The following is a 22,205-nucleotide window of genomic DNA, read 5'->3' on the forward strand; positions in this document are numbered from 1 at the left end:
GCCTAACAACGGGGCCATATAATAAATATAGGCCTTAAACCCAAGGTATTCTAATGACGTAACTGGACGTTGACGACTGCACCGAATCCTGGTGGCTTGAACACCTGGGAACGGGTGAGTGTTTTTGGAAAATCGGTCAGATACTGTTCATAAATATGGACGTGTCGTCCTGAGAACGCTGTCTGCCTCGTGTATTCTTAAAAGAAGCCACAATATGCTTGTACAAGCCGTTGAGGTCACTGCAAATGAGTCCAACGAGCTAAACAAAGCTGAATTAGAATTAAAGGTTAAATTGATCATTTGACTTGCGGCGCTAATTTAGATATGTTTAACCCCTGCGATTTCACCTAAATGACCTCACTATGTCTAATTTACTGTGGGTTAAAGTAGCCAATCATTACGACAAGAGCAGGGAAAACACTCACACTGGTCATTTATTTCTTTATTTCAGCAAAAAAGCGGCCCTTACGTGACTTTCAATTTCAATATCTGTCTGGATTCGCAAAAATATAGCCACAGAATTTGACTTGTCACTGATAATCTTGATACAATTCTGTCCTAGAGCTAGCTTTCCACAAGGCTTATCGTAGCTCAAATAAAAGAAAATAACTCTCCTGTATGCCTTTTGAGACCAGGAAGACTAAATTCGCCGTCTTTTTACTGAATTATGAATTGTACAATTTAATTAAGAGTGCTTTTCACGTGAAATTGGAGTCTAAATCAACACGAACGTACAGATATCAAAACCGCGGCGGAGAGCTGATCGATAGTTTTCTAAAACCTGCATCGTCCTAAATGGACTGAACAAGAGCTTTCTACATCAAGAATCGACTGAACTTCAAACAAACTAGACCATAATTATGAGTTAGCGAACACTCAACATGTTGTCGTTGCGTCAATCATCGACCGAAAGCCGCGCAAATAAATTTCTTCCGCGCTAGCGAATCAGAGACAGTTCTGATAGTTAGCTAGGCCGAGAACGCCTAAAATTGATAAAACAAGGAAATTCTACTCACGATCAGCACTTGACCTCATGTTCTTCACTCTGCTCGTAGTCTCCTCCGCAGCCGTTTTTTGGGATGTCACGCAACGCTCCCCCCAAAGAAACGGCTGCTCACATCCGAACAACATTCCTTTCACGAAATTAGCCAATCACCGCCTCCGTTCGATTTTCAAGAACGTTTTCGCGCCAAATTCGCCCTTTGAAACTTGTCCAATCAGGGAATGTTTTTTATCTTTGTATCCCGTCGTGGGAGATGTCACAAATAAACATACAGATTTCCAGCTTCTTCAAAGTTCAAGTTAATTATTAGAAGCTTTCAACTCAAAAAATTACTGTCGAGAAGGAAGATATCTATTTTAACTTAATAAAGGAACCAGGAAATCAAGTATCTTCGCTCGATTTGTTGACATCGAGTTCTGAATGCCGCTCTTTCCGGCCTGATTACAATCTGTAGGAAGCGTTTGGCCCTTGATTGACGCTGACAATTTGACATTTCGAGAAAATATATATTGTCTCATTTATAGCTGAACATAACGATGAGTACATGAAGCACTTGTACTTAGGACTTTCATTTACATTTTTTTTCGTCCGTCATGATCGTAACCTGCGAACACCGCCTATTTTTGGCGACGTGCGGCGTGAAACAAAAGCCAGAAATCCCTCGCGTGTTCGCATCGCAGACCTTTCCGCGCGAAAGCTTACGTCATTTACACTTTGCTATTATGTGATTGGTCTGTTCAACGGAGCGCAAACAAACCACAAACACAAAAGGAAAAGAATGTGGTTCGGATGTGAGCAGCCGTTTCTTTGGGGGGAGCGTTGCGTGACATCCCAAAAAACGGCTGCGGAGGAGACTACTCTGCTCGTGGCCATGTTTTGCTCGCAAATAGCAATGTCCCGGATGTACTTGAATTTTGTCGAGCCGCAAATGCCACATCCAGACTTCAACAGATTTTTTTCTAAGTTTTTAGCGACATCAAAGTTCAGAGCAAATAACGTCAACAGCAGCTAGAAATGTCTAGTCCATTGCACGTCTAAGCCCTAAATTGATGTGGCTAAAGCTCTTTGCTGTCTAAAGCAAGCACAACATTATTGCCACAGTGCAAACGGCCTACTATTGCGGGGTTAAATGACGTCCCGTTTCGAATCAGTACATCTCAGGGCCCATTTATGTACGATAATGGACGACGCTTGCTAGCAAATCGTTAGACTTGCACCTTCATTGGACTTATTGATGTCGAATTCCTGTAGACAGCAGTTATAGAACGCTAATCGGTCGGCTCCTTCTCAGAGTCACCGGCTGCGCGAACTGAAATTCAGATGAGTGTAGCCTGGGCTAAAGTTAACACCAATTGAAAACGGGAGTGGAGAAAGCGATAAATAATGAAAAGATAGATAAATAAGTTACACATGCAGTAAGAAGTTCTCTACATTTCACGCTAGGTAAGATTTACAAGCTGCTGCCATGGGGAAAGCAAAACAAAAAAAAATATATAAAAAAATAAATAAGTGAAAAAACGCTTGATTTCGTCTTAAACACTGATTTCATAACTCCAGACATACCTCTTAGACCCTTTACACCTCTTATACCCCTTATACCCCTTATACCCCATCGCCCAGAATGCTATTGTCTTTCGCGACATATACTTACAGTGCTCAGGTTTTCAATGCGCGGAATAATAACTGAATAGATTAAGCTTTCGGAATTCCGACTGCCCTCGTCAATGAATCGGAGCTGTCAATCAAACGGTCTGATGTGTGAAGTAAATCCCAAGGTGTCATAAAGTTAACAAAAGCGCTCTAATTTAAAGGCGGCCTACGGTCTTCACAAAGACTTTTGTCAACAAAGTCGTGTGCAGCGACATGCTCACTTTTTTTGTTGACATGTCACACTTGGAATGGTTTGAGCGCGGGAGTCAAATTAAAGTTTTCCCACAAAAAATTCTTCTTCCATAGCGTTGAATGGAAAGTGCGATGCGCGAAACACTTTCTTCTATTTTATCGTTGTCCTCTTTTACTCGATCGGTTTACGTAATCTGTACGTTGATCGAGGACTTAAAAGACAACACAAGGCTTTTTCTATTCCTAAGATGGTGGGGAAAACAAAAATAAATGACATTTCTGTTTGAAATCCAAAGCCGAACAAAAAAGCAAAGGCAAGCAACGCGTCTTACGCCTGAGCGAGCATTGTTGTTCATCGTTTGTGTGAGATAATTATTCAAAACTGGATCCGTTTTAATTGATCAAAACATTAGGTAAATTCAGTCTTTTTTTGCGTGCTGTTGTTGTGGGAGGCGGAATTTTGCGTATTATTATTACTCGCGGGAGTTTCAAAATCAGTCAACCATTTCCCCGAACGGTCTCCGAATGGCAAATTTGCAGAGGGTCGAGGAGTACTTTCAGAAAATTTCGATAGTACTTGTAGGTGTCGTAAACAAGCGAAAATTTGCAGGAGCTTTCTTGACATCCGCTACTAACTTTTCCATATGCTACCCATTAACTTAACCGATCAGTTCGTCGGAATATTTCGCCTGAAGAACAGCTTCCATACCAGAAAGCTCCCAAAATGGTCTATTTTCAAAGCAAATTTGATAATACTTGTTGAGACCTTAAAAAAACAAATTTTTGTTTAAACTCATTTTCCATATGCTACAACTTGGCCAGAGGAATTAATGTGCCAGTGAAACAGAAGAACGCACGCGCTGGTGGCCGCTTTTTGGACGTATTCTTTGTTATTACGCGCACTTTTCTCTAATCAATTTTGAATTTTAGCCCCAGCACACATAAAAAGTTCCCGGATGTGTCGCGGCATTCTGGGCGATGCCCTTATACCCCATATATCCCATATACCCCTTATACCTCATATACCCCTTATACCCCATATACGCCTTATACAGTTTATACTCCTTACACCCCTTATGCCCCTTACACCCCTTATACCACTTATACCCCTTATATCCCTTACATTCCTTATACCCCTTACACCCCTTACACCCTTTATACTCCTTATACCCCTTATACTCCTTACACCCCTTATACCCCCTATACCCCATATACCCGTTATATCCCTTATACCCCTTATACCTCTTACATTCCTTACACTCCTTACACCCCTTATACCCCTTATACCCCTATGACTGGATTTATGAAAACCGTGTTAAGACTTTGCACCAAAATAGTGGGCATGTTTTTGGAAAATCTGTCAGAAATTACTGTAGATAAATACGGACATGTCGTACTGAGAGCGCTATCTGCCTCGTGCACTCTTAAAAAAACCATAACATGCCGGCTTGTACAAGCCGTTGAGGTCACTGCAAATGGGTCCAACGAGCTAAACAAAGCTGAATTAGAATTAAAGGTTAAATTGATCATTTGACTTGCAGCGCTAATTTAGACATGTTTAACCTCTGCAGTTTCATCTAAATGACCTCACTATGTCTTCACCATGGGTTAAATTAGCTAATCATTGCGACAAGAGCATGGAAAACACTCACATCGTTCCGGCAGACATGCAAGTTCCTTCAGCCATCCTTACCATACAGTGGAATCTGCATCAGAAATCTCTTCGTCCCAGTCATACTTCTGCTTACACAGGCTCTGCAACAGGATCTTGGCTGGCAGAATGATGGACACGACGAAGTCTAGGGGGTCGTACGTGGAGCTTACAACAGACACGATTCCTTTAAGTGTGGGGACCTTTCCTTCATTCATAATGCGAAAGTAAAAGTCGTCTGTCTCCATGGCCCACTGCACTTCTAAAGTGTGTTCTACAGGGAGATCCTCCAAATCCAAGTTGACCACCGAGGCCACTCTTTGCATGCGTTACTGGAACAGTGGCGATTACGTTCCTATCGTCACGTATCCATTTGGTAAACCAAAACCCTCCTCTTGACAGCAATTCCCGAACCTGGCCAGACAGACGTGCCGCTTTGTCAGTCGTAGGGACAGAATTAAGACAGTCGTCTACATAGAAGTTCCGGTTGACAGTATTAATGGTTTCCACATCGAATTCGCCCTGATTATCCGAAGCCGTCTTCTTGAGACAAAAACTTGCGCAACTTGGAGACGGCGTGGCTCCGAACAAGTGCACTAACATCTGGTAATCAACTGGCTCTTTGGAGAGGTCGCTGTTTGGCCACCACAGAAATCTTAACGCGTGACAATCATCGGGAGCTACCCGTACATGGTGGAACATGCCTTCCACATCCGCAACCATAGCTACGGGCTCTTGGCAAAAACGTATGATAACGCCCAAAAATCCATTCGTTAGGTCTGGACTTTGAAGAAACTGATCATTCAGGAAGGTGCCTTTAAACTTGGCTGCGCAGTCAAACACGACTCTCACTTTCCCTACTTTCTAAGGATGAAAACGGGTTGGTGGGCTAAGTACTAGACTGGTGTATCTTGCACAGCTTCCTGTTCGTTACAAAGAACTCGTCTTGCGTAACCACCGGAGACATAACCTTTAGCAGTGTCCCTGTATGTCTCGAAGAGGTGAAGGTCGCACTGGAATCTTTCCTTCATGTAGCGCAATCTTCCTAATGCAGATTCACGATTGTTGGGTAGGTGTAAGGAATTGTGCCTCCATGGCAACCCCATCTGCAGCTGATAATGGCCGTTCACGAGCTTCACGCAGTTTTTCATTTGCGACAGTGCTCTTTAATCTTCAAATGGTATTGCAACCTTTGAGGAGATCATACAAGTCTTGCTACGCTTGCCCACTTTGCAGTATCTGTCAGGGAAATTTATCGGTTCGCCTCCCTTCCCCCAATTCAATGTTGTTTATCATGATGAATTCGTCATTGCTCGTTTTCAACATTGTCGTGAGGGGAGGGAATTCACTATTCCAGTGATGTCATTACTTATTGTTTCCGAAATAGCTTGTCAACGCATTTGTATGCTAGCTGATCCAGGCGTGGCAAGGACTTTTGTCGTGTATTGTAGGCTCTTTAAAGTCACTCCTAAACATACTTTCCATTTGCTGATGAACCGTTTCGTCGTCGTAGTGAACAAAGTTCTCACTAAAGCAATCTCTACACGAGTTCAATGGTCCCATCAGAGTCCACTCGAGTGGGGTACACACAGCATAAGGTTGACCACGCCTGCCACGCCTCTGATCGCACATCCAATAAGCCTCAGGAACGTCGCTGCCAATGAGCACCGACACTTATAAGATTGCGTTCTCGGAAAGTCTATGCCTTTCAGATGAGGCCACTAAGTAGTATCTTCCTTGGTTGGTGGACTACCTTGAGGTAAACACGTATCCACTGTCTAGACTCTATCTAACACAATTTCTTGTTCCATTTGTAATCCTCGAACAGAAAAAGACAACACGAATCCCTTTCGAGTGTTGGAAGCGCCATTTGCGGTTGCTAGTGAAAATTCCTTAGGATGGCCATCTACTTGGAGTTTCTCCATTAGACTCACACCACACAACGTAACGTCCGAACCTTCAGGGGCCCGTTTCTCGGAGGTCCCGAAATGTTTGGCACTATGAAAGCCGTAACAAAAACTCAAACCTCATGATTACAGAGCTGTTTTATTCACATATTCTTAATATGAACAGAGGTTCTCTTCATACAAGGAGTTTCAGGCGTATTCACCTCTCAGAAGAGATGATCTAAAAATGGCTTTGCGGGCCTTTCGAGAAACCGGCCCCATGATCCAATAGCGCGTTTGTCACAGTCGTGTTGTGCTGATCTTTTTCTTTCACGACGACTGGGACGATTCTCAAAAATACATTTTTCCTGCTGTAGTCTGCAGTACCACACCGATCAGTGTCTCCGGCCCCGCTGGCGGTACTCGTTCCAGTCTCTCCCGAGGTGACTGCATGGTGGTTAGGAGAGTTGCTATTATTGTTGTTCTTCTTCTTAACAGGCAACATTGTGTGGTGTTTCACTTGACATTTCATTTTACTTCTGCAATCTCATGTGACCTCTCTCGAGACAGTTGTCGCTTAGTCTTGTTTGTCAAACAAAGCTTTTTCTTTCTTCTGGGCTCTTTGCTTTTATGAGCTCATATTTCCACAGTTTATGTTGACCAGAACACAAAGGACAAAATACCATAGGAGTTGTGTTCACTTGAGGACCGTCTGTGACCCCTTCAGGCTGTGTTGTAATGGTATTTCCTCTCGAAGGTGGCTTTACTTTGGGTGGTGGCTTAGAGCTCCGTTGTTTGTCTGGTATCGATCCATTTATTCGACCGTAGGTACTGTTTGCCAACAAAGCTTTTCCTTCAACAAAACCGGCGACTAAATACATGAAGGTAGGTTCAGTTCCAGCTAGAGTTAACGAGCCGGCTCTGTCCGCCCATTTAGAATGCAGATGAGCAGGGAGGCGCTTTACCACCTTTACGAGATTGTCCGAGCTGTTAACACCTGCCTTGTAGCCCATTTGAACGAGAGTCAGCACACAGTTCTGCACTGGAATGGAGAGGTCTGATAAACCAGTGAATTCAGTCTTCTTAATCTGAGGGCTTTCCACTATTTTCGCGATGTGCGAGTGCGCATTGATGTGTTTCTGTCCAAATCTATGGTGAACAGCCAGTAGTTGAGCGGGTTACCATCGAAGGTCAGAAACTCTCTTTTGGGCCTTTCAAATCCTTGTCGAATTGTGTACGCCATAAGCTGCAAAGCTTCTCGTTGCTGCGTTAACATTTGTTGCAACTGTTTCGCCTTATACTCCTAATAAAGCAATCCGGCGCCTCAATTCATCTTCTCGGGTTTTTATCTCGGGTATTTGACGTTCCATCTCCTGGCGCTTTAACAGATTCTTTAACTCAACTTCACGGCGAAGGAGCTCGGCTTTAGCCTTTCTTGATCTATCACTTGCGCCTGAACTGGTTTGAAAACTCTTCGAATTTCTACTACTTGAGCCGACTGGTGAACGTGTGACGATCTGTGATTCAACATTGTCATTATCTTCTTGACGAGGCACCACTGAGGTTTCATCCGCGGTACGTTGAACGGATCGCGACCATTCTTCGAGACGTTCGTCGAATTACCTGTCAATATACTGTGACATCTGATTTTACTTCGGCCGGGGTCGTCGACGAATTGGTAATATTCGTCGTAGGCTTGAAAACATCTCCAAAACGCGATTTAGGTTGCTCTGAACCCTATGAACAGAATTTTTTAAAACTAACCAAAAGTTAATTAAAAATTTGACAATATAAATAAATTTCATCGTACCGTTTTTGAATTATAAGTCCCTAAAGCTGTAATTAAGGGTGTTTTTAGCAAGTCATACTGTTGCTATGGTAACCTATTGTGTCAAAAATGATGACAACATGTTCACTACTAATTGGGCAGTTGCTTCATACCATAATTTTAGTATCAAGTGACCCATCAAAATCTAAGTCTTGGAAACTGTAAGTTTTGAGCCACCTTAAGAGCAGTTTGCTGTAAGTATCGACTAAGGGTATGCAAAACAGAAAAAGCCGATTTTCCCAAACTCTGCCAGAATAAAGAAATAGGTTAACTAGTGCTAACTGAAATATAAGTTTCAGGTCGTTGAGATTTTTATTTATTTTTTTGCAGTTTTTTTTTGTATTTTGCGCTCTCGGCGGCCTAAATTGACACCGAAATCGGGCATTTTTCGATTAGACTATTGCGGCTCGTGTTTTCTACATTTCTCTCGTGTTCTCAAATGTCCGTAGCGTTTTATCACAGTGCAATACGCGGCTTAGGCTTCTTTATTTGTTAAATAAATAATAAAAATGACCAGTTGTTCAGTTCGGACAACGCATGTGCAAATTTGTGACGCAGACGTTCCGCTTCTGAAGAGAGGTACTTCATTGATCCAATCAAGGATATACCAAAGCTTTACATACACAGACAGTTTCAAGGTGACTCGCCCGTAAAATGTCGCTACGCGCGACCATTGCTGCTACGTGTCCGACGTGTAGTTGAAATGATTGCTCTTCCCCATAGTATAGTCTCGTTGGGTGAAGCCATATACCAGAGTGCTTTTTTGAACCTTGAATTTCGTCTAAATTCAGAGTTGGTGAGCTCTGTCGCGAAGCATAAATTTAAAAAATTCGTCATAAAATTCACGTTCAACTTCCATTTAAATTTTACACCGCCAATAAGCAGAGGAAATAAGGTCTTTTGATGTGGGTTAATCTTTTCTAGAATGCTTTCACTTTTTAAACGGGAGCTTCCGAAAAATGTCCGATTTCGGTGTCAATTTAGGCCGCCGCGAGCGCAAAATACAAAAAAAAAATCCAAAAACATAAACAAAAATCTAAACGACCTGAAACTTATATTTTTAGAACTAGTTCACCTAGGCCTTTATTCTGGCAAAGTTTGGGAGAATCAGATTTTCTAGTTTGCATACCCTTAGTCGACCCTTACAGCAAACTGCTTTTAAGAGCGCAAAATGGGAAATAACATATGAATAACATAGGAAATGAGAGACAAACGATGAAACTTGACATTTAATGATTTGGGAATACGGCGATGACTTGTAAACGCGAGCGAACACTTTGTCATTTGCATAACCCGCAATAATCGTTCGTGTAACTTTCGCTGGAGGTTGAATCTGCTATTTAGTATACATGACTGAGAAGGAAGTTAACATCTGTTCACTCACTGCGGTGTGAGTGTGTATCAATCCATCAACCAATCAATGCAAATATATTTTAATTTTCACCATAACTTGCAGGTTGGCTATATTAAGAACCGTGATAATGTAGATTGAGTGGAGTCCAAAGAAGGTATAGCTAGTGATATGGATCTCGCAAAGAAATAGCTAGAAATAGTTAACATCAAATTTATACATCATGTTACAAAATTACATTTTTAACAAAACATGGGAGAGAAATTGGACGTTAAAAGGGTCAACGATTTGATTCCAAGGAATATGAGAGCGGAAAAAACTGATTTCTACCGTTTAATTAACATTCTTTTCCTTTTCCGTACATTTACATCATTCTGTTCAGTATTATCTACCTTTTTGTGATCACTAAACTCGCACAAAAGTTGATGAGGAATCTCTGTGTAGAGCGAAAAGATGCGAGGCATCTGAGTCTGGCAAAGGAGTGAATACAGCTGTGAATACCCATCAACTTCAATCGACTTAGGAATTAATCAGTTTTCATGCCTCTGAGGTAAACAAAAAAAGTTTCCCAAAAACAATGTTGAATGTGAAAGGACATTAGTGATTTAAATACAGCCATTGATGAATTTTGAATCTCTCCTAGTTGGTTAATATTTCAGCAAGATCTGGCTTTTAGGTTTAATATTTCAGAACTAGCAGTGTCAGATGAATTATTGCATGGGCCAATTTCCTGTATTTGATGTTGGGGAGCCTGCCCATCATTTATTTACCTGAAGTTTTTTAGGCTGAATTTTAAAACATAAAGTGCAGAATAGACTGTAGAGAGATAGAAGGTCAGACACCCAAGACCTGGAGAAGCAGGGTGAACTAATAAAAGTCTGACAACACATTTAAGGCCTTGTAGGAATTTCCCTAATGTCAGGGATTTGACAGACAGCATTTACTGGCAAGCAAGAAGGTTATAATCTTCATCCCTTCTATGCGACCAAGTAAATCAGAGCTGACGATAATTTTACTTATTTACTAAGGCAACCATGAACCAGAACTGCAAATGTAAGAACACAAGCTGAAATGGCTATTCGGAAAATAAATGGATGGCATATATTTGATGGTGTAATTCCACTAAGATTGTGTAGAGTTGTTAATCAACCCTGGATAGTGAGCTATTTGCTTGCAAACTGGCAGAAAAATTAGTTATCTAATAATTCCTGACACCTAATGTTTGATTTGTCATTTGGTAGTGAATGAAAACAGAGTACATGATATGATATTGTTCATCAGTGGCAATTAAATATTTGGTGATTTCCATCGTACTGAAATTGTGCGTTATGTGGCTTCATGTTCTATTTTCTGGCACAGGCTGTAACATAGAAGGACACATGGTCTGGTGTATAATTTGCTAATAACACAAAAGTACAATTGAATTTGACCTCATTGAGAATTTCCTACATTGTATGATCTTATAGATTCCCAATTGTTTTGAACTATTTTGAAATATTAACTCAACATTACCTGAGAAAAACTAGAAGTAGATGAATTTTCTCATATTAAGTGGCAGTCCCGCTAAAAGCGGTCCACTCGACTTCGTAGTCCATGGGCCAGACCCTCTCAGATGTACCACTCAGAGGGACCAGCTGAGAGTGTGACAAATTTGAAGCTAAGTTGGGGGTGATTACAAGATGTTATGATAGCAACCCCTAAAGAGTAGCTTTCTTGTATATTTTATTGGCTGAAATATCACCAAAATTCGCTTTTGCATGAAAACGAGGCTTGTTTTCAAAAGTCATATTAAAAATATTAAGCTGGATCAAAAATAGTCTTCACACATATAAATACAACAAGAAAGAACACAAATCATTTTTTAAGAACCAAATTTAAATTTACCTCTTTAAAAGCGATGATATAGTAAGTTATGGATTACTTCAAATGTTGCAATGCATTATGGGGAAATTCAAGATGGCGACCTTCACGGCAGGTAAGTACGTTTGACTTATTCACTGATTTCGATAATCTTTAAGTAGAGATCTGATTAGAAATCAACAATATATACAAAATATTAGCTGTATAACTAAACAATAAGCATTTTTATGACGATATAGTGATATTTTGAACCTCAAATTATATAAAAACTTACAGTCCTTCGAGATCTACATGGACTCGACAGCCCAGCACTGTGTTGCCTTAATCATTAATTCTCATCGTTTGTAAGCCGGTATGTGTTTAAAACTCAATAAAAGCTCAATGAAATCGAAGAGGAGAAGTATCGAGTCTGTGGATGATGAAACTGTACCTATCTATAATGCCGGCGAGCGCTGTGGGCCCCATTCTAGAGGATATGTGGAGGTCAAGTTAATCAAATCATGGAATGTGCATGGAGAAAGAACTTGCTATGGGTTTTAGTGCGCATTCATGCAAGTCAGAAGCAATCTGTTCCTGGTTGGACTGGTTTCAATATTTTGGTGCGTAATAACCAAGAAGTTGCCAAGGATAACGTGGGCTATCTTCCAACAATCAATGCCCCAGCGACGAACATGTCAGCTGTGTACCAAGTCCTCATCAAGTCCCTACAGATTAAGGAAACTTTAAACCTCCAAAGCATAGTTGTTGTGTTTGATCAGGCAATGTATGCTAAAGCTACTGAGATAAAGTGGAAACACAGGGCACAGTTTAATGACCTTGTGTTGAGAATGGGTGTGCTCCATACCATTTGCACTTTCTATTCAGTGATCGGAAAGCGTTTCCAAGATGCTGGTTTACGAGACGTAATAGTCGAGTCTGGAGTAATTGCTGAAGGATCTGTGGCTGGTGTTCTAGAAGGCCGTACGTATAATCGCACCGTACGATTTCACAAGCTCATGTATGAAGCTCTTAACAGGCTAGCATGGATGGGATTTAACTCTTGGATTGAGGAACATCATAAAGAGAAGAAGCCTACTGTTAATGCGTTTTTAAAAGGACTGAAAGCGCTCTGCGATAACACATGTGAGCAAGAATTCAAAGACACAGTGGAGAGTAGGCTTTGGTAGATTGTGCTAGCATAATTTTTAGCATAATTTAGAAAAACGAGCATAATTTAAAGCTTTTATTTCAGTTTAGCACTGCTAGCATAATCCGAGCTTTTATGCCTTGAAAACAAAAAAAAACCCATCATAGTTCTAGAATAATTCAGTTTGTACTTTACTTCTGTATTGTTATTGGAAAATATCGAGGTCTGGAAGACTCTAGCTAGGTCACCCCGTACATATCTGAGAGGCTGAGACTCTCCTCAGGCCACCACGCTTATGGCTCGGCGGCTCGGCCCCTCAGGCCTTAGATCAAAGATGGCGTCGTCCTCGAGTACATCCACTGATTCCACTCCCAGCACTTCCAGCACTCCCAGTGCCGTACCGAGAACTTCAATCTCTAGAGAACGTGTTCCTAAAAGTAATACTGGAAAGTACAAGGAAAGAGGTAACTCAGATCCAAAGAACATGAGTCTTCGTGATCGAATCGAAGAATTTCCAGAGGAAAATTTGTGTCTTCGAGGTGGAAAACTGTTTTGCAATGGGTGTAAGACTGTAAGACTGTAAGACTGGAAGGTGGACTGTCTGAATGTTCATTGAAGTCAAAATTGATAGAGTTAAGCTACTGGCGATCTTTATTTTCCTTAAAATCCAAGTAGCATAACTTCGGTGACAGAGAGCATAATTTTCAGAAAGTAGCATAATTTTGGCATAATTTCTAAAAAATATGAGCACTGCTAAAAGCATAATAAGCTTTTTTTTCGAGCACAATCTACCAAAGCCTAGTGGAGAGTCCCTCATTTGAAGAAGTATCGCAACTGTTCTGCTTGTATACGAGCTATCTCCGACATGATAATGGGAAGCTATCGAAGTTCTGGATGTCTTATGTTGACATGGTGGAAATATTACTTGGTCTGTTAAGAGGATCTCGGGAGGGAGATTGGGATCTTCACCTTTCATATATCAGTGAAATTGTCCCGTGGTGTTTCGCATATGATAACCTTAACTACGCCAGGTACCTTTCAGCATATCTGCATGAGATGTCACATCTACCAGCGGAGCATCTGGACACCCTGGAATACTTGCGATCCGGAGGATTTTCTGTTCAGATTGGCGAAGACAACCCTCTGGGAGAATACCTGTTGATCAGACGTGCGAGGAGACTGTCAACAAAGACACTCAAACGTCAGGAGGAACTAAAGGTTTCAGTCTAAGGCTTAATGCAGTAAGCAAATTCTGTAGCTTACAGTCCTTGTTGACGCTACGTCTAGAGATTTCGAACTCACGCTCTGTTGAAGAGACTCGAGGAGCCCGTTGAGAATTGAAAGATAGAGCGAGCGAGGTTCGACTAGAAAAATAAATAAAAATACATGTGAAGAAGAGCCGAGCGATATGACAAATACAGGACCGAATATAAAGACTTACAAATGTTTCCTGACTGTATAGCGAAGGCGGTGAAGCTAGGTAGAATAGATTCCGCAACGATATTAACTTGAAGCTAGAGAAAACGTTGAAAAGATTGGCGCGCTAGGAAACAGTAGCGTTTAAATAGTAGTAATTTGCATACATAAATGGCTTGACTTTGGGTGGATTAGACTGAGGTCGTTGCTCTCGGCTTTCAATCACGAAAGCTAAGCTGAAGACTTTTGCTCACTTGAACCAGGAGGTATCAGTTAAAGCTGGTAAGAACCAAGAAGCGATCATCAAGGCCGACAGAAGACTGTTTGCTCAAATGATTGTCATCGCAGAGAGCAGAGACTTGCATATGAGAGAAGTGTTATCCCATCCTCTCGGACCACTCCCTTGGTCATTAGCTACCGCAGATGGCTTGATGCGTAAGACGAACAAAGCGTCCTTGGCTAAAGAACTGCATAAAAATTTCGAAGCAGCAGATGCCATTCCCCAACCCTCAGCATGTGTAATAGATGGGATGGCTCTTGTCCAGTGTTTGAAAGGTGATAAGAAGACATTTGCGGCAGTTGCTAAAACTCTTCTTTGCAGAGTTCTAAACGAAGGTGGAACAAGTAACAGGATTGATGTCGTCTTCGATGATTACAGAGAGGAATCCATAAAGAACGCCGAAAGAGAGAACAGGGGTGACGGTTTAGGAAGCGAATACCGCAATATTCAAGCTGAACACAAGGTTAAACAGTGGAGAAGATTCCTGTGTAGCTCAAAGAACAAACAAGCTTTCATAGTGTTTGTAACCAGCGAGTGGAAGAAACAAAAGTACACAGAGAAGCTATCAGGAAAGACTCTGGTTGTCACGTGTGGCAAAACATGTTACCAATTATCGTCTGGAATAATGCAACCTATCAGTGAACTCGAATCAACCCAAGAGGAGGCTGACACCCGAATCCTCTTACATGCAGCCCATGCAGCTAAATCGAGGTTTGCTTCGGTCGTCATAGTATCAGAAGACACTGATGTGTTGGTACTTCTTTTGGCCTTCAAGAGCTTTATTCCTTCTTCAGTATTCATTAAAAGTGGTTCACAGACCAGAGTCAAGTACATCGATATCTCAAGAGTAGTTGAGAGGGTTGGAGCAAGTGTATGCAGATCACTGCCGGGCTTTCATGCATTCACAGGGTGCGACACTGTTAGTGCTTTTGCCGGACGGGGAAGGGTTGCAGGTTATCGAATTGTAAAGCAAAATGCTGAATTTCAAGAGATGTTCCAGCATTTGGGTATGTTCTGGAATATGTCTGATCACCTGTACCATAGTCTTCAGAAATTTACATGTGCCATGTACTGCAGCAACCCTGGGACAAGCGACATCAATGAGCTGCGATATCGACTGTTCTGTTTGAAGAGAGGAGACGTTGATTCCAACCAGCTGCCACCCTGCAATGATACGCTGCACAAACACTCGCTACGAGCACACTACCAGGCTGCTGTCTGGAGACGAAGTTTACAAAGATGCCCAGCCATCCCATCACCAGTGGGATTTGGCTGGTGTAGTGAAGACGACAAGCTGGTCGTAGACTGGATGGGTGGTCAGCCAGCTCCGCAAGCTGTTCTAGAATTGCCAGTGCAGTAGGTCCTGCAAACTTCCATCGTGCTCCTGCATTGTCAATGGGCTGAAATGTACTGATATGTGCCAGCTTCAAGATTGCACAAACAGGCCAGATGACGACGACGATGTGTTATCCGTTGACGACAATGACGATGAAGAAAGCGAAAGGTAAGAATCTCATAACCATAGAAATATAAAAATATGGAATAACTTTCCTTATACATACTCTTACATTTGTAAGGTTTAGTTTCGAACGATGTACTCCTTTTAATGTATCGAGTAACTGTTTGCGGTTGTCATGGCAACCGCTAAATGCTTTAAAATAACTTAGCTGTTATTTTTGCTGACATTAAACATGAGTCTTTGTTTACATTTAAGTGAAAATGATGCTTGACTGACGCGAAAAGGACAAGTCTCCAATGTGTTTGGTACTGGTATGGCTTCAGAATGGATGATATCAGGACAAAGAGGACTCGTTAAGGGAGCTCTTTAAAACTCATTAGCTGAATAGTTAATCCAAGCCAGTGCTAGAGTGATCTACAAATGATTGAACTTTTTGACAACGTATATTGCAGTTGTTATTTTTCAAAATTAGGAAGTGAAAAGCCTTATTTTCAGTGACTTTTATTTCAGTTGTGGACTCATTGACCATTTCCGTCTCCATGGCAACGAGACAACCTTAAAAAAATTTCCTTCTTTTGCAATTGAATCAATGTCATATTCTGCTAGGCCTAAAATGTATAAAATGTTGTTTGAAGAGAATTGTACGATGGACATCGCTCAGAATCTGAAGCTGTTGACCGGATCCGTGGTCATTAGGCAGTTTAGATGACGTCATTTTATCACATGTTTAGAGCAAGAAAGCTACTGATAGAAGCTTGCTATCATACCTTAAAATAGGCTTCAGTTATTGCAGATTGAGAAAATACGTGATAGCACTGGTCCCTCCACATGGTACAAAAAAAAACACTTCTGGGGGTCTTGGCCCATGGACTATCGGGACCGAAAATAATTTTCCTTCATTTTTTGTCAGTGAAAAGGGTTTGACTCATATATATAAAAAAGCAATTTATTATTTTCCAATTCCGTATTTTTGCTTTGCTACGAGCCAAAATTGAATTTTGGCCGAACTGAGGTTGCCGACCGTGATCAGAAAGGTAAAATTCACCGATTTTGTGAAGCGTGCTACGTCGCCTAAAATGCGGCTCACGGAATTTCGTTTTCATACGAATTTTAAGGTATATTCATTACTTTGACTGACGAAATATGGAAACTTTTCGAAAAATTCTAAGCTTACCAGCGAGGCTGGAAGACACCCTACTCCGAACCCCTTTGATCACCTACTTAAATTTAGGCAAATTTGACGGGGAAAATCTCAAAAGTTGGGTCTAAATGAAGCCTAAAAAGCACATCACAGTAAATTTCATACCTTAATCAACCGTTCTATAAGTTCAAACCGGTCAGTATCTCCTTGGATTGCACGCGAGAACAGATTAAAATCTGCCACAGTCAGTGTGTTTACATAGCTATTGCTCGTGTCAAAGCTCATTTGCATAACCCTAGCACCCGGTGAAAATAATCTTCTTCCGTTCAGGTTCGTTTGTTGACCTTCTGAGTAGTGGCAAATAGCTTCCTTTAATACTTGTGTACACCCTAGATCCAGTTTTGAGGTGAAGGTTGCGTTAAAGTTGATCAATTCTCAAGACTTGCGAGACTCCAAAAGTAAATAATGGCGCCGGTCTGCAGAAATTAACCGTAGCCGTCGTCCTGACCCTTCAATAAATTCTGCCGCACAGGTAGCACTAGGAGAAGAAGAAAATCGTAAGTTTTCATTTACCGCTTAATGGCAACTGAATCCTGTACTACTGCCAAGACTACTGGGAGCTTGAGGGCTATATGCCCGAATTTGAAAAACAACAACACACACTTGCCGGTTGCATCGCTGGGAAATGAACCTGAATGAACACGACACGCTTGAATGGAACTATGTTTTGCGATGAATGATGGGCTTTACTTCTGTTTTATGCTTGATACTTGTCTTTTAGTATCTTGCACAGCGCATAAAATAAACTTCGGCATCCGTTTATCGGACCGTTTATACAACGAAAGCTGCACCAGCTTCGTCAAAATGTCACACAAGTTGTAACGTGACCAATTACCCGGGAAGGGGGTACTCCCTTATCTGGGCTATATAGGTATCTGTATGTGAGGCCCCAAAGGGTAGGGTTTTTCATAAATAGGGTATCGATTTTGGCCATTTTGGCTATAAATTGGGTATGGTTTTGGCACTCTAGTCTTGAATTGGGTATGTTTCTTAGCAGAAGCTACTTTTTCATCATTATCAATAAGACCTTCACCAAAAGCCCTTCATAACGTATGTTTAGGGCAACTGTGTCAGCCGCAACGGTCAAAAATAGGCTATCGAATTTTTGGTCAGGTCATAAATAGGGTAGCAAAAAACGTAGATTTTGGTCATAAATATACATGTATGCTGGACAGAATTCAAATTTTATCCAGTGGTCAATTGTACATTCCTCTGTATTGTCTGAACTGCAATGCTGGCCTGGGGATCAACTTCTTTGGGCAGTTCCAAAAGAGGGGGGTTGGCCTGTTTATAGGGTTAGCTCCTTAGCCCTTAACTTTACCTCCGCTTTTGACAGGTACCCATTTCTACTGTGACCCGGGGCGGGGGGGTACTCCCTTATATGTACTATAGGGGTATGTGTGGCCCCAAAAGGTATGGTTTTTCAATCATTTTGGTCATAAATAGGGTATCAGTTTTGGCCATTTTGGCCTTAAATAGGATATGGGTTTTGTACTCTAGTCTTGAATTGGGTAATGTTGTTAAGAAGAAGCTACTTTTTCATCATTATTGATAAGACCATAAACAAAAGGCCGTCAAAAGTTATGTTTAGGGCAACTGTGTCAGCTACCATGGTGGTAAATAGGTTATCGAATTTTTATTCTGTTAATAAATAGTGTAGGGAGAATCACAGACTTTGGTAGTCATGATTAGTTAATTCGACTATTTTGAGATTTTAAAGATATGTTCTATATATCAAATTGACTCAACAAGAGATGCTGTTAATCTGGTGGGGATACAATGTAACTCTGTAGCAACAGGACCTTTGTTTAAATGGCATCTACCTTCCAACTTGTAAAGAAAGAATGAAAAATGGCTGTCTCATATGCATGCATCAAATAATTCACAAAGCTCAGTTGTGATTGCTCCATTGTGGATGGGCTGAGAATTCTAGCTTGGTGTGATCTTAAAGTGATTGTTTGCCATTTATTTCCCCATGCATTTGGCTGAATTTGACCCTGCATGACTATTCAAAACCCTTATTGAATAATCAAATGGACAATATCCCTCTTTGTTTGAGTTTCCCTCAGTCATTCAATCACACTGGGTTTTGCTGAGTTAATTTTCTCTTCTTTGTAAATTGATATTTCTGCTTTAAATTCTAAATCTAGGCATCATGTGACACTCGCCATGCGAAGAGTTGTCCCGGTTAGCCAAGCCAAAGTGTTTATATAAAGAAAAGTTGTCCTGCCTGTCAGGGTGCCAAGGCGTGACATGAGCCAAGGCTAGACAACTCACCCACCCCTGTAAATGTAAACAGTTGGTTGAATTTTCAAAGAAATAAATGAAAAGTTAGCTTGGCCAGGGTAACTCAGGAGAAGGGTTGTCTTGGGTACCCAAGACCATATAAATGGTCCCTAGTAGGGCCATTCTATTTTATTTCCACACTCCCTCTTCCTCTGTTGACATGAGCTTTAGACGGGGCTATGAAAGAGTTATTTCTGCACTTTTATCTTTTCTGTTAGGTGGTGAATATTGACTTATTTAGTGTGTGCGGCTGGGGGAAGGGGGTGTGGGTATAAAATGGAATATCTCTCATCAGCTCTGGGCCCAAGTTGTGTGTTGTCTAACTGATTATACAAACTATACTTTCCAAAATCTTTATGGGTAAGTGTTTGAGAGGATCATCTTATATGTTCATCACTACAGTGGAACCCCGCCTTCTGGCCACCCCATTCACATAGCCACCTTGTTATTACAGCCACTTGATTCTGGCTTGAACAAAGGCTCAGATAGTCGGTCATTTTCTTATTTAAAGATCCCCTTTAACCACACTGTTAATGTGGTCAGATTTTTGTGGCCCAGCAACCGGATTAACAGAGTTCCATTGTAATTTAAAATTGTCAGTGTTTGTTGTTTTAAGAATATTTGTACCTCACAGAGGTGAAAATGAATTTGAGCTTAATTACCCACAAAACAAAATTCTGGATCGTACATTTTAGCAGTAATATACACAATTTATAATAACCATCAGGCATCACTTTGATAGTGAAGTCCCATAACTCTATTATTTGGAGATTATCCACTATCCCTGAAATTACCAAGGCTGATATCTATATTATCATGTCATCAAAGCCATAATATTTTGACACCTACTGTACCAAACACAGTTTCCTTAAGCAGTAACAAGAGTCTTTCTTTAGTAAACCAAAATAGTACTTGCTGCCAGGTGCTTTATAAAAGTATAACCCTTCCACCCCTGCGAAATAAATTCCCAGTAGTCTGGGAATTCCTAGGAATTCCAAGTTATTCCAAGACATGCAAATTATGCTTTATCCAAGACCTTGGAATTTCTGGGAATATTTGGGAATAGTGGAAGTATGAGTGGGAATTATTGGGAATTCCTAGGAATTCCAAGTTATTCCAAGCCATGCAAATTATGCTTAATCCAAGACCTTGGAATATCTGGGAATATTTGGGAATAGTGAAAAGTATGACTGGGAATTATTGGGAATTCCTAAGAACTCCTATTATTTCCCAGACTGTTTTAAAAAATGTGTTTAGAATATCTAGGAATTTTTGGGAATAGCTAAAACACATGAAATATTGTTGGAAATTTCTATAAATTTCCCAAAATGTCAAAATTAAAGATGAACTCAGTGCATGAATCAGTTTCTGTAAATTAGTAAAAATCAACACAGTCATTTCTCTGGAGTTCCATACGTTTTAATTGTTGTCAAGCTCCAAGATAATTATTTCCAAACAAATGTACATTAATTCCAGTTTAAGTCTGACAACTCAACACAAAACTATAGCACTGATAACATTGCTTTTTAGATCCAACATGATTTGTTAGTGTATATGTCCCCGTATGGACCCTTTAATCAAACACCCAGAGTTTAACTGATAGAAAAATGGATGCTCTTAGATTTGATAAATAGATTAAGCAAAAAATTCTGTCAGCGTAAATGAATATATATTATTTACAATTTCAATAAAACCAAAAGTACATATATGCTTGTGAAGGTGAATTAATCAACATGACATGAGCGTGGGACAAAGAAAAATTCTGAGTGCCCGACAGGAATCGAACCCATGACCTCCCGAACACCGGGTGGGCGCTCTATCCACTGAGCTACGAGAACTCATGGAGAGCAAGGTCATTTAACTGAGTTCATATATGATAGGTGTCCTGCATACTGCTAGGATCAACGCTATCGAATTCATCGTGAGTAGTGATAAGTTAATAAGGATGGTAAATTTTAAGCTTGGTAATGAAATGTGAAGGTGAATTAATCATTAATTCACCTTCACATTTCATTACCGAGCTTAAAATTTACCATCCTTATTAACTTATCACTACTCACGATGAATTCGATAGCGTTGATCCTAGCAGTATGCAGGACACCTATCATATATGAACTCCGTTAAATGACCTTGCTCTCCATGAGTTCTCGTAGCTCAGTGGATAGAGCACCCGCCCGGTGTTCGGGAGGTCATGGGTTCGATTCCTGTCGGGCACTCAGAATTTTTCTTTGTCCCACGCTCGTTTCATGTTGATTAATTCACCTTCACATTTCATTACCGAGCTTAAAATTTACCATCCTTATTAACTTATATATATGCTTGTATATATTTAATATAATTGTAGATTCACACACGTACCCATCACAGCCCACTGTTGAACAATTTTTGACTTGATCCTTTATGACTTTAGGAAAAAGAGGAAGACATCTCTCACAGATGTCATAAATGAAAAGCTCACAGTTTCCACACGCTTGCCGTACAAAACTGTACTGTGACATTCTCTGGACAAATTACTGGTAGTTTCATTAAAACAAGGATATCTCTAGCAGCCTCTCATTGTCATAGAATGTCTTGAAATTAAGGCCAGAATAGCCATACAGGCATATTCTTTGCCAGAAAATGTTTTTTTCTTGGGAACCATCAGTTTCACTTTCATCAGGGGAGTCCAGTGAATGGCCATCAGTGTCAGAGTTCTCAATTTCTTCAGAGGAGTCAGAACTGAAACTTCAACATCATTATCTGAATCACTGTCTGTGGACTAATCAGAGTTGTTGTGTATTACATCAATTGGTATTTCGGAAGTCTTTTCAGGTATAGGCAACTCAGTTTCCTCAAATGCTTCTGTGAAGCTTCAATTCTTGCATAAAGGTTCACTCCATAATCCATCAAAGTCATCCACAACATTTTTGCCAACAGCCATCTCACTCAGGTGAGCCGAAAACTCTGAGGTGTTCTGTTCATGGTGCTGGAAAGGATCTCCAGGAAAAAGGCATGCAAGAGAGGGAGATGACGTCAA

At 40.8% G+C, this 22,205-nt stretch overlaps 2 protein-coding genes across 6 annotated transcripts in view; one reads left to right on the plus strand and one right to left on the minus strand.

The window, feature by feature from the left end:
- The window catches only part of LOC145492311 (fibroblast growth factor receptor 1-like), a 73,625-nt gene that overhangs the window by 21,402 nt on the left and 30,018 nt on the right, over positions 1-22,205 (plus strand). For 3 of the 4 annotated variants that reach the window (XR_014049975.1, XR_014049976.1, XR_014049977.1), the window contains one exon: positions 20,909-21,548. The exons of the other annotated variant lie outside the window; for it this stretch is intronic. The gene's annotated coding sequence lies outside the window, so the exon portion shown is untranslated. Of the gene's footprint in view, positions 1-20,908; positions 21,549-22,205 lie in introns of those variants that run through there. 4 annotated transcript variants of the gene reach the window in all.
- Positions 4,229-21,625, minus strand: LOC145492490 (uncharacterized). 2 transcript variants are annotated; one of them, XM_081471946.1, is made up of 3 exons: positions 21,548-21,625; positions 17,009-17,381; positions 4,229-8,119 (listed from the first exon to the last, which is right to left on the minus strand). In XM_081471946.1, exon 3 carries the CDS (start codon positions 5,217-5,219, stop codon positions 4,707-4,709), a length of 513 nt encoding a protein of 170 aa, XP_081328072.1. In that variant the 5' UTR covers positions 5,220-8,119; positions 17,009-17,381; positions 21,548-21,625; the 3' UTR covers positions 4,229-4,706. The 2 variants fall into 2 exon arrangements, with proteins under 2 accessions (XP_081328072.1, XP_081328073.1); XM_081471947.1 differs by lacking the exon at positions 21,548-21,625 and adding an exon at positions 17,511-18,568.

The sequence above is a fragment of the Orbicella franksi genome, chromosome 7, assembly GCF_964199315.1.
Source record: "Orbicella franksi chromosome 7, jaOrbFran1.1, whole genome shotgun sequence".
Classification (NCBI taxonomy): domain Eukaryota; kingdom Metazoa; phylum Cnidaria; class Anthozoa; order Scleractinia; family Merulinidae; genus Orbicella; species Orbicella franksi.